This window comes from Pteropus medius, unplaced genomic scaffold, assembly GCF_902729225.1.
Source record: "Pteropus medius unplaced genomic scaffold, Ma_sr-lr_union100, whole genome shotgun sequence".
Lineage (NCBI taxonomy): Eukaryota > Metazoa > Chordata > Mammalia > Chiroptera > Pteropodidae > Pteropus > Pteropus medius.
This window is the reverse complement of record NW_024342470.1, coordinates 757,877-774,773: the sequence shown is the minus strand read 5'-3', so window position 1 is coordinate 774,773 and position 16,897 is coordinate 757,877. Positions and strand designations below refer to the sequence as shown.

The window sequence follows — 16,897 nt, the reverse complement described above, 5'->3', positions numbered from 1 at the left end:
GCATTCTCCTGACACGTCCCTGAGTCAATGGCCTGATGGGCATTGCCGTGTCCAAAATATCAGAGACCGGCAGGGATGTCAGCACAGAAGAGACAGGGCAGCCCAATGACCAACCGTCTTACCTTGTCTTCATTGGCAACCAGCAAAGTTTCCATCCCCACTTTCAGACGTTGAATTTCTTGGTCTAAAAGAATTTATGTGTAGAAAGAATTATTTATATAGATACAGGCAGCTATCCCCACATGCTAAGATGCTCTTCAAGTCCAAAATTGAGGACTTTCCATGTGAATAAATTATAGATGGGCTTCTTTCCTTCTTCAAAGAGCCCAGGATGATGTCTGAGATAGAGTCAGACTCATTAAATATTTCTTGGACTAATAAATGAATGAACCCATCATTTTATCTTCTCTTTATAGACATTTGTGGGAAAAAAACAAAGAACCATTTACTCAAGGGTGGAAAGGAGGAACCCCAAAACAACTAACATCTTACGAGAACACATTTATCATTTATAACTTGAGTAGGCATGTACCTAGGCTGCAACTAGTTTTAGAGAAAATCATATAGTTCCATGGATTGTAGCAAAGAATTTAAAATGGGGTGGGGGTAGGGGTGAGTCTACAGTTGAATGGAGACTGGAAAAGAAGAATTATCTAAAAGAGTACTTGGCTTAATTTGAAATGGTATAGTCAAGACTAATGACTGTTTAGATGCAACTGTAAATATATTAAAACAAACTCTACAGTTAAGGAAAACAATCTGATTTCATCATAAATCTATAGAATTTCCCTATGGGCTGAGGGATTTGTTTCAGTCTATGGTGGACAATTCATGCCCTTCTCTCACTTTGGACCTCCTTGACTTCTTCCCAAACTGGTTGGAAAGCCAGGTCAAAGGCCAATGCCTAAAGAAGCTAGAAGTCATTCTGCCAAATATATGAGGGTCTAGTAACTAGCATATAGTTAGATTTTCCAAACAAGGACCTACACCCATCCTCTAACTTGGTACTGCAAAGAGAATAGGGATGTCTACATAAAAAAAGTACAGGGGACAAGGGAACAAAATTGTAGGCACCCCATTTCCTTTCTGGATGCTTGCTACAGCCAACAAGAATAGGAAGAACAGATCTACGGACTTTTTGTAAATAGCTGTAGGGATTCGTTTTCAGAGTAAAGTGCAGAGAACTTGTTCATTATCTTAGGCTCTTGGCATCTGAAGATCAGCTCTGCAGCCTAGCCTGTGGAGGAGGGCAGTACGCTCCAAATGAAGGCTGGCACACCCTGATGCTTTGGGCAGGACCTCACCTCAGCAGCAAATGACCAAAGGACCAGCTCGAGGAGGTACCTGATGATGGAATGGGGTAGGGCCTGGAAGGCTTGGACTGTGAAGAAGCTTGGGGTCCTGGGGGAAAGCTGTCTGGTGTAGAAGTCATGGATAGGGAAGGTTTCTGTCCAGGTTTTACATCACAAATAGTCTAGGCTATCTTGGGGGACAGCCTCCACATTAGGCTTGGCAGGTAAGTGACACACTCAATGGCTTGGGAAGAGAAAGGCTGAGGAAGGGATGAGCATACTGGTGGCTAATTTTTTTCTCCAGCCTAAGCCAGTTTCATGGCTACATGCCTTTCCCACTCCAGCCAGGGATCGGAGCTCACAAGCGAAGCAGTGCTAAGGCCAAGATGAGACTAGGTAATAGGGCTGATCCACTAGGCTGTAGGCTCTCTCTCAGCATTGCTCTGCAGCCCAAGGTAAGAGGAAAAGTTGGAAGATGCACAATCATTTGGTATCCAAAGCAAAGAGCTGTCAATACTAAAGATGTGTTAATAAGAGGATTTATCCTCTAGTTTTAATCAGTAAGACTTGAACTCCTCAGGAACCATTCACCATCCTTTGGGCCAAACACTGTGGTAGGCTCTGCAGACTTGGTCTTAAACAAGACAGACACAGTCTCTGCCCCAGAGTGAAGGTGATAGTCTATATAAAGAGAACCCCCAAAACACAACACTGCTAAGTTATAATGGATGCTATGAAGAAAACAAAAAGAACACTGACTTAGAGAAAAACAGGATTGGGGACATCTACATAAGATAGGGTGTCCAGGAAAAATCCTTCTTAGAAGTAACATTTAAGTTTAGATATAAAGGATAAGAAATAACTGTTTTGTTTCTGTAACCTTGGGGCTTTGTATGAGTTTCAGACAGGTATCCACTAAATGACCGAATGAACTGCTAAAAAGCCTCCCTTTTGGTGATGACACAAAAACAAGTCATTTCAATCAAGTGAATGTCTAAAACTCCAGAGGTAGCTGCACAGAGCTTTAATGATCAGAGCGCATCTGAGAAAAGCCTTCTGAGCTGAGTCTTCTGGGCAGGGGTCGGGGTTCATGGCAATGATTCCATGATAGAGTTGTGCTTTATAGGCCCAGTCATGTGTACACAAGCATGTGTGCACATATACATGCACCTATATGCACATTAGAACTGCTACTCCCACAAGCATACACATACATACTCATTCACAGACACACATGCCTGCTCACAGGAAAGAGTGCAGGACCCAGGGGTAACTGTATTCTGTCACAGTCAAACCAGCTACCTTTCTCTGCATGGTCACCGTGGAGAGCTGCAGTCCGGGAGAGTTGGCTGTGCAGACGCTCAATTTCTGCATCTTTCAGGGCCACCTGCTCTTGCAGCTGGGCTACCTCTGCCTGGAATAAAACAGAGGACCCACACCAGCTTAGAGGGACTATCAAAGCATAATGAAGTGCCTTGAGTCAGAGCCTGGAGCCAATGGGTCCTAGGACGTGGTAGGAAAATAGAAGCAGAGGTGCCAGAGGTGGGTGGTTAGAGGTGCACACTACCCTCCCCACAAGGTGGAGCTTTGCCAAATAAACTCATTTTTCTTGGCCATTCTGGCTCTGCCCACCGCTCTGGCTGTCCACCTGCTCTTCTCCTGCATCCTCCTACCCGATCAGGCTCTTCCCCTCCCCTGTGCTCTGTGATCTAAACACCACTGAGGTCGGAGGAGCTGGGATTGTGTATGATGGGAAGGCGCCCTTGGTCCAGGGATGAATACTCTTTCTAAAAGCGGTCTTCCTTCTCCCAAAATAGTCATGCAACATGTTTGTACACCATTGCAACAAGTGCACTCATCTTTCACTTTTCTACCCCACGTAGGAAATACAGTGGAAATCAAATTAGTACTGGTAGACAAAGAGTGAGCCAAGAGTCCCCTCCCTCAAACACTATCCCGCCCTCTGTGTATAGCCACTGCCTCTGTCCAACTCCCAGGCACCTGTGCATGCTCAGCCACCCATACAAGCATTCTAGGTGTGCTGAGCAGATATACTTTTGCAAATAAAGCAGGTAAGTACAGCCACACTAGTACTCACCCACATTCATATATGTACCCCCAAGGCAGCTGCATTGGGTGATTCCCATGTTTCTACTAAAGAGAGCAGATTGAATTTCACACCTAATTGTAAGTGTGCTTGTCATGCCTTCCAACACTCATCAGAAGATCAGAACTGTGTAGGTCCCACCCCAAGAGGCACGTTGGCTTTAGAGCCAAACAAACTTGGATTCTCTCATTTCCTATTGGGTGATCTTGGGCAAGATCCTTTCTGAGTCTTGGCTTATCTATAAAATGGGGGGAAATAGCATTTACCTTATGGGGCTATAGTGAGGATTAAATAAGATAATGTTTATGAATAACATAGCTTAATGCTTGGCAGATAGTAAGTGTTCGATAAATTCTATTATTGCTGCTCTCATCCTATTCTTTCCCTTATGAATAACTAGCTAGTTCTCTGAGCATCAAAACAGATTAAGAGGTTGAGAACTGATCCCCGAGCTAGACAATGGAGCAGTCAGTTCTACTCTGGCTACACCCCTTCCCATGTGGGAATACAATTGCACCCTGCCTCCATTCCTCAAGGTTAATCTTTGAACAACTCCAAGTAGCCAAATGAGCATCGGTCCTGTTGGTAGCACTTCTTCCAAACAGACTTTGTGCTCAGCTGCAGGACATGTTAACTAAGCACCCACTCTGCCCTGGCCCTTGTGCTTGATACTTTTTTACATCAAACCTCCCACAGTCCCCATAGGAAACCATGGGACCCTGTATGTCCCTGGGGGAAAAACAGGAGTGATGCAGGATGGCCACATCTCAGAGCCATTTAGGAACCAGGCAAGGATGTAATCCTCGCCTGCTCCCAAGCCAGGGCCCCACCCACTGCAGCCTGTCTCCTTCTGAGCTAATAGGACAAATGAGGGCCACTCTTACACAGTTTAGACAAACCTTCCCTAACATCCCCAAAATGGGATAGAGATGATCATGTAAGGAAAAAAGGGCTGGCAGGGGGTGGAGTTTCCTTACTCCAAAGTTCCCCGTGGAGCACTGCCCCTCTGCTCCTTTCCACCTACAGAGACAGAGTCACGTCCAGCTGTGCTAAACTGCTTGCTGAGACTCAAAGCCACGCAGCAGCATTTCATAGCTCACTCAGAGCCACGTGTCCATAGGCTTACAATTAATGGTGACAGGGCTTCTGGAAAGCTTACCCTTGGGACTCTTACTCCAAGTGCCTTTCACTTCTGCAAGGGCCAGACTATTCTTGGAAGATGGTCTCTAAACCTTTCTTAAACCTTTCCATACCCATTTCTTCCTTTCTTTGCAGACAGGGTAAGAGCTGGTCTCTGTTAGGAATCTGGATACCTGATGCTTGTCTGTGGGCACCACAGTGGGCATCAATGATGTGGGCTTGTTGAGGCAGAGCCCAGCACCTGGCACAATGAGGTCCCGTCTCTCTGAAGCCTGCCTCTGGGTGAGGTCATTTACAAACCAAGTGGCTGGGCCTAACCTCCTCTGTGTCAATTTCTACACAATAGGCCAGAAATGACAGGTGCCCTGTTATCTTTTGAGTGGTAACTATCCCCACAGCTGGGAAGTCAACAATAGCCCACAGGCCCTCTACTTGACCACAAGGCCAGAGCATGCTGTTGCTAGAGTTGGTATCAAGCAGAGGTGGGCACTCTGGTTCTCAGCAAGTGCTGGGCCTCATTAAACCCAGGGACCATGCCCTACTGCCACTGTACTGGAAGATAAATCACCTTTAGGGACAGAGCAGTTTTATACAGAACAATGAAAAACTTTCAAAACCACTGAAAGTTTTTACTACAGGGAATCAGGATGACATAGGGAAAAGAGCATGAGTTTTGGAATGACATAGAGCCAGATCTGAACCTTACCTAGTCACTCTGAGCCTGAATTTCCTTATCAGCAAAATAAGGATAATAAGTCAATAGACCTAACCAGGGTATTTTATGAATCAGATGAGAAAAAGTGTGCAAAGGGCTTGGTATATTCTGGCACATAGAGGTGCCCGCACCTGGTAGTTATTAAATAACCCTTGGTATCTCAAAGGTCTACATGCCAAGGCAAAGAGCTTAGGTAATTTAAAAAGAAAATTACCTAAAAATGTTTGGTTTCACAAGAGAACGTGGTATGTACAACTTCAAAGGTTTCACCAAGATGGGATTTGCTTGAGTGGAACATTATGATGGAAGGTTCTGAGCTATTTGAGAAAAATAGTGTCCCTACAACCTGAGACTGTGAAGCATAGTGCATACAAAGGTACAATTAGATAAAGACAGAGCAGTAGATAAATGGATCTGGGCTGCCTAGGGTTAGTGCTGACTAGCTATAAGATTTTAGGAAAGTTGCTTAGGCACTCTGTGCCTCAGTTTTCTCATATGTAAAATGGTTAAAAAACTATTGTACATTCGTACAATAGAACATTATATAGATTATAGTTGTCGAAATCATGTTCAGAGTTTCCTTTTTATATAAGCATGATATGAAGTTGTATATAAATTATCAGCACGAGAAAGAGAGAGAGAGAGAGAGAGAGAGGATAAACGACACCAAGACTCTCACAAGATAAGTGCCTGGAAGGAAATATTAATAGTGGTAGCTCCTGGGTGGTATGTGAATTATTTTTATTCCTCCGATTTCATGATTTAAAAATTCTCCATAATGAATATTATTGATTTTATAATCATGAAAAGTTAACTTACAGAAAAGAATAAAAGTACAAAAGAGTAGTTAAGAAAACTCCAAGTGAAAACGAAAATGCCTACAGGGGTCATATAGTAACACCAGTAGGTGGCGCTGCAGACACCTTAGTAAAATGGCAGGTGCGCGCCCCGCCCAGAGGCAGCCCCGCCCAGGCTCCCTCAGGCAGGAACACTGCTCCAGGGTTGTGAGAGCTTCCTTCCCCACATCCCTAACTCTGTATTTCAATGCGAAATTTCCTAATATTTAAGTGACAAATAATTCCACATCTTTAAATACAATGTTCAGGCCAAAAAATTAATTGGTGGGCTGAATCCAACCCACTCATTTTAATTTCTGCATTTCAACTATTAGAGGAAATAAAGGAAGAAACCTAGGAGGGAGGGAAGAAAGCTATCTCACAAAAGAAATTAACCTTGGTATCCTTTAAATGGCAAACACCCCAGTTCAATAGAAACATTATTTGATTTAAAAAAAAAAAAATCAAAGTATATATCATTTGTTTAGGAATACATTCATTGCCCAAAATAAAGCATGCCTATTTTTACTTATTAATTAATTAATTTATTTATTTACTTATTTTCAGGATAATCCATTTATATTTTTTAATAATTAAAAAAAATTTTTCAATTACCGTGGACATACTGTATTATATTAGTTTCAAGTGTACGACATGGTGATTAGATATTTATATATGCTTCAAAGTGATCACCCCAATAAATGTAGTAAAGAATGCCTATTTTTATTATTTATTTATTTGTTTGTTTGTTTATTTTTAAATTTAAAAAAATGCCTATTTTTAAAAACTAATTATTAGAGAGATTACTAAACTTAAAGTGGTGTAGCTAATATAATGTTGGCCTTAATCCACCTTAGGACTCATCACTTTTTCACTTTCTCATTCATTCACTCACTCACCTCCCTTCTTGGCCCGATGTCAGCTGGTGGCGCTACAGGACTCAGCAAGAGGAAGGAAACTCAGTTACTTCAGTATCTCATAATCTCACAGGCTTTCCCCATGAGAAGAGCCCTCCTGGATCAAAGCTGTCTGCTGCACAAGCTGGCCCACTGTGCACACAGTAGGGTCGGATTGCATTTTTCCAGTGTAGGCTGCTGCAAACCTCAAGTTTGAACACAGAAATTCCCCACTGGGCATCAATGCCTCCCCGTAAGCATCAGAACCGCTTTTTACCTTAGTGGCCTTCAGCTTCCACTCATACTGATTCCTTTCATTTTCCAACTCTTCCACCTTGATTTTGAGGTGCCTGAGCTCTTGCAGTAACTCCTAGAGAGAAGAGGGAGAAAGACAAAGTTCTGATGGTTACCAAGCAGGACATTTCCTAGATCTACAGCCCTGGTTAAGCTCATGCACAGAGGATGCGAGGGGCAGGAACAACCACGTCATGCTCCACACTGTGGCTCAAATCTTTAAACATGGTCTTTTTTCAGGAAAAGCTGTGTGGCCATTTAAAAACAAAGGCCAGGGAGTTCTTTACATAAGAAAAAGAAAACATTCTGTTTATTTTTTAGAACTTGTTTTACCTGTCCCTTTCTGACATCCACACCCTCTGCAGGGTGTACCCACATCATGGACATGTTGTGTAGGAGGGAGGACAGGAAAGGCTTTGGAGTGAAGTAAACAGAGATGTGGAAATGAGGAAGCTTCTTACAAAGTAGTGGGAAGCAGGTTAATTGGGATCATCTCTTTGTGCTGAGGGTTGAGGAACCCAGAGAAGGGATCTCTGATCCTGAAAGCCTTCATAGAGGAAGTGACAGCCAGCAGGATGGAAATAAAACACTAAATGAACAAATGCTAAGTACCAAATGTAGAGTCCAGTCTGAGTGCTCCAGTTCAGAGGAGGGAGCTGGTTTGAAGAAAGGAGGGAGGGAGAAGGCATCTAGGGAGGGGACAGAAGACGAGGTTGGGAAGATAAGGTTGGGCCCTATTGAAAAAGCTTTTGGATGAGAATATAAAGAGTTCTAATGCCACTCTTTAGATAGCGGGGAGTCAATGAAGGTTGCTGAGTGGGGAAGTGACATATAAACAACTTGCTCATGGTGGATCTGGAATTCAAGCCTGTATCTTTGGACTCCAGGGCCCCTACTTTCTAAACTACCCCTTCAGTAAAGACGATACCACCGAAGCACCCTTGTTCCAAATGAAGGTTCCTTTAACAGACAATTGGTCTTGCTGACTGGTTCCTATCAGAAAAATTAGCATAAAAGTGATCAATCGCTTCCATAGACTTTCTGAACTCTACTCATCTAATAAACTTCCTACTTAACCTCTCCAGATGGATGGAGTGCAGGCATCTCACAACTGTCGTGGTCCAAGCAGGACTCTTAATCCCCCTCTTAGATATTCCTGTCTCATTAAACAGCAGCCTCATCCACCTAATTAATTGCCTGTGCAAAGCCTGAGATCCATCCTTGGTATCTCCGTCTCCCTTTCCCTCTACACATGTAATTCATCCCTAAGCCTTGTTAACTCTACCTCCAAGAAAATAACGTGACTCTCTCATTCTCTCCAACTCTACCCCACTACTCTGGTCTAGCACTTCATGTTGAAAGCCTGCACAGTCTCTTCATTGGTCGCTCTGTCGTTTTTCCTTCTTGAATCCACTGATTCCCACGACATCCAGGGGAACAATACAATTAAAACACAAATCTGATCCCAGCACTCCCTGCTCCTTAAAGCTTATAAACTTTAACCCATGACCAACAAAGTCTGGCCTGACCCAGTGCCCTGTCTGCCTCTCGTATTACTCTCTCTCCCTGGTTATGCTCCAGTCACACTGAATACTTTTAGTTCCTCTTCCTGACATGGGCCTTCACACCTGGGCCTCTGTCTGGAACTGTTTGCTGGGTTACTTCCTGCCCATCCGTCATGGCTCACTGAAGCTTTGCTATCCCAACCTCCACACTTTATCAGGTCCCCCTGCTATAGTCTTTCATGGCATCTTGTAGAACTGCTACATCATTTGTAATTAAACATTTACAGGTATAACTGCTAATGGCTAGTTCTCCTATATTGTTAATTCTAGTAGTTTTGCTAACCTTTGGCACATAGTAGGTATGCATTATTTCTTGATGAATGAACATGTGAAATTCAAGTCATCGTTTAATTGGCCTGGAGCTCTTTGCATTCTGTGTCAATCCACCAGAAAGTGATGTCGCTTATTCTTGAATTTTGTAGTGTATAATTTATTAAGATTTTCTTACAGTTGAGATGAGCATTTGTTGATGCCCATTAAAAAAAATATCTTCCAAGCTAAGGTTATAGCATCCAGGATGTGCAGCATTAGATTTCTAGGCTTGTTGTGGCTTGTAGCTCATTCAGGAACATTCTCTGAAAACATTTCTGGCCCTACCTGAGGGGCAGCAGGCCTGCTAAAAAGAGAACCAGAAGTGTGCAGGTTACTTATTGCCAGAGGGGCTGTGACTATGGGGACACAGAGTATGATCTCCAGGTTCTTGTAATCTCTTTAGCACATCCTTTTTCTAAGCTATTTGTTGCCCATCATCCGCTATAAATACCAGTGCAAATTTTGACTTCTTTTAGAAGTCTTTCTTGGGTAACCCACTCAACACAGGGCATGCCCCAGCACCCTCTCAGAGCTTCCCTATCCAAATCTATACTTATATCTTGACTCTCATTTTTTCCCCCATATCTTTCAATGTAGGAGAAAATCAGCACTGAGCACTTCCCCTAATGTCTAAGTCTAGGTAGAGATTTCAATATGGTCCATAGTTGAATATGGATCATGGTGACTTCCTCCAGAGCTGAGGCAGACCCTCTGCAGTGCTCAGGGAGACTGTGACCTTGACCTTCCCTTGGACTTCCAAGTCCTCTGACAGTGGACCTTGGAAGTATAGTCTCATCTCTGTGTAGGCACAAGCACCACACCTCACCCAGGTCACACAGGACCTGGTCACACCAATGTGGGGGGTCAAGTCCAGAATCTAGGTCAGATACACCGGAGGGCCCAGAGGTTGTGAAATCCCTCTAATGAGATTATGTGGGAAAATTTTTCTGAAAATTCCGATAATGACTTAATCATTATAGCAAATGGAAACTTGTGATCTGTTTTCTCACTGGGATAAACCTCTTTAAAAATAGACTTGAAAGGGTTCTTTCATGATGCTATCTTTTTCTTCCTCTAATAAAAAAATCATGGGAGATGAAACTTCATTTATTCTCCCAGCCCATAAGCAAGAATCAGTGTCTGAATTGTACCTGGGCAGGGGAATCCTGAGGCTTCCTTTTGCACAAATGCCCCATCACTGAAGGCGCTGGACACACCTCATCCCCAGTCCTGAGGGAGATGAGCGCCACCACCTGTCGCAGGGTTGGCCTCACCTGCTCAGACTCTGCTCAGTGAGGATCACAGAGCTAACTCCCACTAGGGGAGTGAGTGAGTCCCAAGCTCTGCCCAGAGAAAACAACAGATCCCTGTTAAGCCACCACACTCTGTTCTGGTTAGGACAAAGCCCAGCCCCTCCACCAATGGAATGCCCAACACACACATGCTCTGATATACTTAAGTATGGTTCCTACAGGTGACCCCTCCCAACGGGCACAGTCCTGGCTGCAGGCCTGGGGCTCGGCCACACCGTCGCCAGCCGCCACCTCCTCAGGGTGGTCCCTACTGAGTAAGAGGCGCTCTTGAATCTGCCTGTGGATGTCCAGCTGCAGCCTACACATCTGCTCCTGCAGCTCACTGATCACATTCAGAACCGACTGTAGGAAGGGAGAGAAAGGAGAAAAGGCACTCAGCGTCAGTCAGCTCTCAGGCGCCAAAGTCCCTATGGGAGCAGCCCAGATGGAGGGAAGCGAGCAGAGGATGAGCAACAGGTAGCACCCAGCAATCATGATCTCTGACCACCTGCTTTCTTCACAGGAACCAAAACACATGGCATTTTTCCTGAGGCCTGCCCCATCCCCAGGCCTGTCTTGCAGTTTGAACAAACCCCCAAACTTCTTCGTGCCATCCTGGGGGACTATCCTTGCTTATCGACATGAGGCACCGACTGTAGCATCAGCAGAGACAGGAGCTACAGTGCCCATGCTTCACATGCCAACTGTCTCCAAAACGCGTGCAGGTAACACACTGCACACGGCACATGCCACACACCACACTCATGCATGCTAATGTGTCCCCAATCCTAAACTCTCCCTCACATTCTATATACAAAACCTTACTCCTTCACTTCCCTCTCCAAACCTGACCCTTTTGTAGCCTCAAGAACATTTTGGCCTTTTATGGCAACTTTGAAAAATACCTGCAACCCTTGGATTTCATATCTACTCAATTCTGAACCCATATTACTAGCAGGTCTCCTGGGCTTTCCTTTATTGACTCCACATTTAGTTCCATTCTGCAAAGAGCCAAGGCCATAGTAGCCAATGGGGCTCGCAGGTGAGTGGGGAGAGACATACAAAATAACAATCACAAACAGACTGTACGCACTACAGTCAAGAAAACCACCAGTCTTTCAGGGAGCAACAAGCGACTAATTCTGTCTGAGTCAAAAGGAAGGGATAGGACGAGTCTAAGTGATGCCAAGTAGCATTCAAGACCCCTTGCCTGGGTGCAGGAGTACGTGAGATGAAGGATCATGGCCTGGGGTACAGATGATAGTGCCACTTGTGGTGATAAGGAACTCAGAAGTTGGGGAGGACTATGAATAGCCTATGTGGGTCACGGATAGGGATTTAAGGAGACCGTTGGCAACAGAGTAGAATGGAGGCGGGGCAGCCAATTAAACTGTTTAGCCCCTCTCTGCCCACCTTTACTGATATTCTAAGCACTGGCATCAGGCATTTAGAGGTCTACCCACTGTCACCATGGGAACTGCCCAGTCATGCTAGAAAGAGATTATCCATTCAATAGTGGCAGTATTGTCTAAAAGAAGAAAAGCTCCCAGTTCATCTTGTTCTTTTCCAATGTAGAAGAGAAACTGATGGTCTGGGTGGCAGTTTGGGACTGAAAGGGCACTGAGCTAAGTCTCCTACACCAGCCTGCTCTCCTCTCTGGTGATGCCATTTCGACTGGGAGAGCTACAATGTAGTCATCGATGCCATAAGCAGGTCCCTGGCCTCCCAGCCACTTTCCCCTTGAGTTAACTCACCTGATTTAACCCACAGACAGCCCCGGTTGTCTTCCCCCGGGGTCGTCTGTCTAACAAGTTATTTCTCTATGGAGATCAGAGGATTGGGTTAAAAACTCAAGGTGACCCTTGGGGGCCTGAGTAAGCACTCTGGACCCCAGATCTTCACCCAGCTCCAATGCTGCTGGTCCCTGAACCTTGATGGAACACTGACCAATCGGGTGGACTATACTTGCCCTCTGAGGTCTGACCTGCGGTCTCAGTGCAAACACTGGGCTCTGATTTGGCCTTTGCTCCATGTGTCCCTGGGTTCTGAACATCATGTTGCCTTAGCTCAGATGCTTGACAAAGGTAGAGGATTCCTGCCTGACTGGCCTCAGCCACAAGGAGTCACAGTCTAGCTCTGTCTCTGCTGTCCATGGACTTGGCCATTACTGGGAAGTAATAAGTAAAAAAAAGCCTGTTTACATTTAGTTTGTTCATGTTTTTTCTTTTGAGAAGTCTCGAAGTCATCATTTAGCAGGTAGGTCCTAGGACTACCTACCTATAAGGACCAAGAAGCTGGAGGAGAAGGAATTACAGAAAAAAGAGAGGAGATGGAATCAGCAGCCCCGGGGGGAAGGCCTAGCTAAGCATGGAGGGAAAGCAAGCTGGGGGTCCAGGTGGCTTTCTAGATGAGAAACAAGATGTTGGCCTTGATCTTCTCTGTAGAGGAGGTGGCAAGTATGTCTGCTAAAAAGACACAGTGAAGCAAAAAATGATACACATTTAGCATAGCCACTGTAAGGCATAAGAAGTGGAAAGTTAGGAGTAGAGAAAAGCAATACCAAAGATGGAGAGGATGCAGCTGAGGCTAGAAATCAATTAGCGTAGAGTTTGGTTTTGTTTTGTTTTGTTTTTAATTTCTAACCCTCTCACCAAGAACGCTAGGGCAGGAGGTCAGATGGCTGGTTAATCAAGGATGAAGTCAAAAACAATTTTTCAAGGCAACACTCAGCCTGTTACCAGCATCCAAGCTATGACCAAAGACAGTATGATAGAGTGAAAAGTGCACAGGCTTTGTACTTGGGCAGACCTGGGTTTAGTGCCAGTCTCACTTTTTTCTGTGTGATTTAGGCAAGTTATAAAACTTTTCCAAACTTAGTTTTTAAATTTGTAGAATCGGGGTCTTACTATCCCATAGGGTTGCTGGGAGGATTAAATCATGTGAGACTTAGGTAAAGCAACTGGCGTAGTGCCTGGCACTGGGGAGGATTAAATAAATGTGAGTTCTCTCTCCCCAGTGCTTCTCCTTGTGCCATCAAGTGTTTGATTCATAAGAAATGAACAAGAGAGACTGGGAGAACAACGGAAAATACCCAGCAGTCATGGGACACAGTTAGGGCCCATGGGGAACAGTTAAGGCTTCTGTGACATTGATTGCTGACAACAAAAGCCCAGCAGCTCCGCACCCCGCAGCATGCTCGCCTGGTTGGGCACCCTTCTCCAAATCTCTAGCCTCTTCTAGTTCACTGGCCCTGCCTATCTTCAGGCCTGCTCTTTTCTCCTATATAAGTTTCAAGAACTTCACTTCTCTCTCACTTCTCTTGTTCCCTCCATCAATAAACCCCTCAAATGAGGAGTCTAGACCTGCCATCCCTGACTTTCATCACCTCATTCCCTGGCCCCACTCTGCAGGCAAACAAACTCAGTCTCCACCAGTCAAGGGGCACAGCTCTTCCTCAGTGCCCTCCTCCTGGGCAAATCCACAAGCATGTTCTCTGTCCAAAGGCTGCTTGGCTCCCTCTGGAAGTGTTTCCTGCTGCATCTTCAGTGATTTTGCACTATTTAGGTTCTTCTGACCTCTTTTACTCTTATTCTGCCAACTTACCTATCAGTCTAGTCTGTATATGTTTTTATAAATTCCACTGTCAACTGATCCATTTAGTTTTGCTTTGGATTCTTGTCATTACAACTTCAAGGCTTTCTATGTCAGCATCGAAATTATGGACTAAAAATACAAAACAGGCAGAAGGGCTAAGGGCAGATTATTGTTACCCTCACAAAAAAATCTAGACAGTATTTATGTACTACTCATTATCACTTGGGTACCAATATATCTACTTTCACATTCATCCTATATTCCTCTATGTTATCCATAAGACTATCTCAAGCAATGTTTTTGCAAAGCCTTGCAGAAGCAAGGGTTTACCAGATCTACAAGACATATTTCCAGCCAAGTCGATGAGGTCAATCTGATGTAACTCTCAATGGACACAGATCCCAACTTTGTCTTCTAGCTTCTCAGAAACTATCATAGGGTTGACCTCAAACTTCATAGACTAAATTTTATAAAACCCATCTAACTTTCTTTGTCATTATGAAGAAAGAGAAGAAAAAGGAGAAAATGGTTTACTTCCAGCTTTTTAACAAATCACTTGATTTCCCTGATTTCTTAAAGTTCGCTTATAGCAAGCAGTTTGTGGACCACTGTCCTAAGTTCTTGGCACTTATCAGAGGAATCACTGGAATCGAGCCCATTCTTTCTTTGATCTTACTGAGAATATAACATTTAACATAAAGTCTTTCTACTGTCCTCAGTATTGTCCTTTTGTGTGGGGTTCGCCCTTCCCGATGCTGTTCGTGCAGGTGCGCTTTTATTTGTTCTTTCTATCTTTTGTACAAGCCTCTTTGAAAACTAATTTCTCCCAAAGTACTGTTAAGCATTTTTTGTTGGTATTATTTGAGAGATTGTTCAATTGGACTGTATTATTTTTAAATAGTTTAACGTTCTTGAGTCATCGTCTATTTTATTTCTGAACTTTCAAAGTTATAATTTGCCAACGTCTACAATGCATGTTTGTCTATGCCTAGTTTTCCCCTCTCTTGCTGTCAAGAACTCTAAAATAACAATGACCACTGTCTCTCAAGGTACCCATCACTTCTACTTCATAAACTAGTTTTCTCCTTTGCTTCAACATTAGAGCTAGAGTGGCAGTTTTTCCAGTTTCTTTCTCTACCCTCTGGTGGAAGCTATAAACAAGTGGGGTGGAGTGGGGGGGCAGGGGAGGTTTGGGAGAGGGACCAAAAGCCAACCTTTCAAATATTTAAGTGTTTAGTTGGAGATTTTTAGGAGCTATCCAACGTGCTGTTTCCTTCCACTATTGCCTCTTATCTGTCTCAATCAGTCTGGGATCTATATCAGGAGCACATCTGCTCGGTGTGACCTTATGGTATGCCCCAACACTGCTGGGACACTCTCCTTTAATTCTCTCTATCGGTAGAGTGGTGCTGTTTTCCAAGGTATCTATCCTCAGGCTTAGTATTTCAACTTACTTTTATAATGCTTTATCTCCAGGGCCAGCCTATCTCTTCTCTTGACAGGTCTGTTTACCTCTCATAGGGCAGAGTCTTTTGTACCTGTGTTCCATTCTTGGGTCCCACGTCATGAAGTTCAAGTGACATTTATGAGGTTCTAATTGTCAATCTGGTTCTTTTCTATCTGAAACTACTAGGCACCTCCTATAATCACAGATTTTCCCAGCCCATCCTACCTGTTAAACTTGTTCACAATTTTACTTAGTTCTTTCTCTCCTCTTCCTTCGTGCTCAGTTTAATAGTGTCCTGGCACTCTTATACATCACAGGAGAGAATGTAATCTCTATACTCTACAGGGCAATTTGAAAATACCTGTCAAAATTTCAAGTGCATATACCCTTTGACCTATCAAATCCACTCTAATAACCTCACACATGTACAAGTATTATTTGTAATAGTAAATACTTGGAAACAACTTAAATGTTCATCGAAAGAGAACTGGCTAAATAAACTAGGGCATAGACAGACAGTGGAACAATATGCAGACATAAATATGAATGAGGAAGTTTTTTAATGAGGGGAAATGTTTGTGTGTATATATATTTATAGATAGGCATAGACAGATATCCAAATAAATATGCTTGTCCATGCATAAAATAACTCTGAAAGGTTAAGAAACAAACTGGTGACATTTACTCCTGACTGCTAGCTGAGGGACAGGCATGGAAGGAGACTTTTTGCTGTATATATCTTTGAATTATTGAGTTTTGAAATGTTGGATAACATTTTTTTATTCTAATAAAAATAAGTAAACAAAACAACATAAAATAAAAACAAGAATAATAATACTCTCCAAGTCAGGCCAGCTCTTCTCTGAGCAAACACAATCTTCCCAGCCCTTGCTTTGTACCCCAAGTCCATCATTCTGGTTGCCCAGGTCAGAAACCATGATCCAAGGTCCTAACCATGGGAAGAAAGAAGGGATGACACCAAATCTTGTGCCACAGGACATTCCATTTTCTGCCAGAAAATCCTGAAGATTCCTTCTGGTTCTCTTCATACTTGTGCATATCCCTGATCGACTGGGCTGACCCAGCACATTCTGGATCCGTAGCCTTTCCTACAGGCTGCTCTGGTACCCTTTGCAAAACTCTTTGGGGCCCACAAAGGGATCCAGTGGTAGGCCTCCCTGCATCCACAGTGCTTAGAGGAGCCAGCCTCCCTCTTCTAGGAAGATCTCTCTAGGGACATGGCTTTGACACGATGGGCCACCCAAGGGTTTTCCTTTGCCTCTGGATCTCTTTCTTTCATGTTTTTTCCTCGTAATTCCAGTATTTACTTTCTGCAGTCCTGCTTCTCAGGAGTAAACCTAATCGATCCAAACTTAGGTTCCTTGAAATGACCCGGAACCATTGCAA

The 16,897-nt window shown here is 43.8% G+C and overlaps 1 protein-coding gene across 12 annotated transcripts in view; it reads right to left on the bottom strand.

Annotated features, from left to right (window-relative positions):
• Positions 1-16,897, bottom strand: part of PPFIBP2 (PPFIB scaffold protein 2) — a 132,462-nt gene that overhangs the window by 27,126 nt on the left and 88,439 nt on the right. For all 12 annotated transcript variants that reach the window (XM_039863477.1, XM_039863478.1, XM_039863484.1 and 9 more), the window contains 3 exons: positions 7,264-7,356; positions 2,595-2,706; positions 123-184 (listed from right to left, as the gene is read on the bottom strand). In XM_039863477.1, coding sequence (XP_039719411.1) covers positions 123-184; positions 2,595-2,706; positions 7,264-7,356 — 267 coding nt within the window. The remainder of the gene's footprint in view (positions 1-122; positions 185-2,594; positions 2,707-7,263; positions 7,357-16,897) is intronic.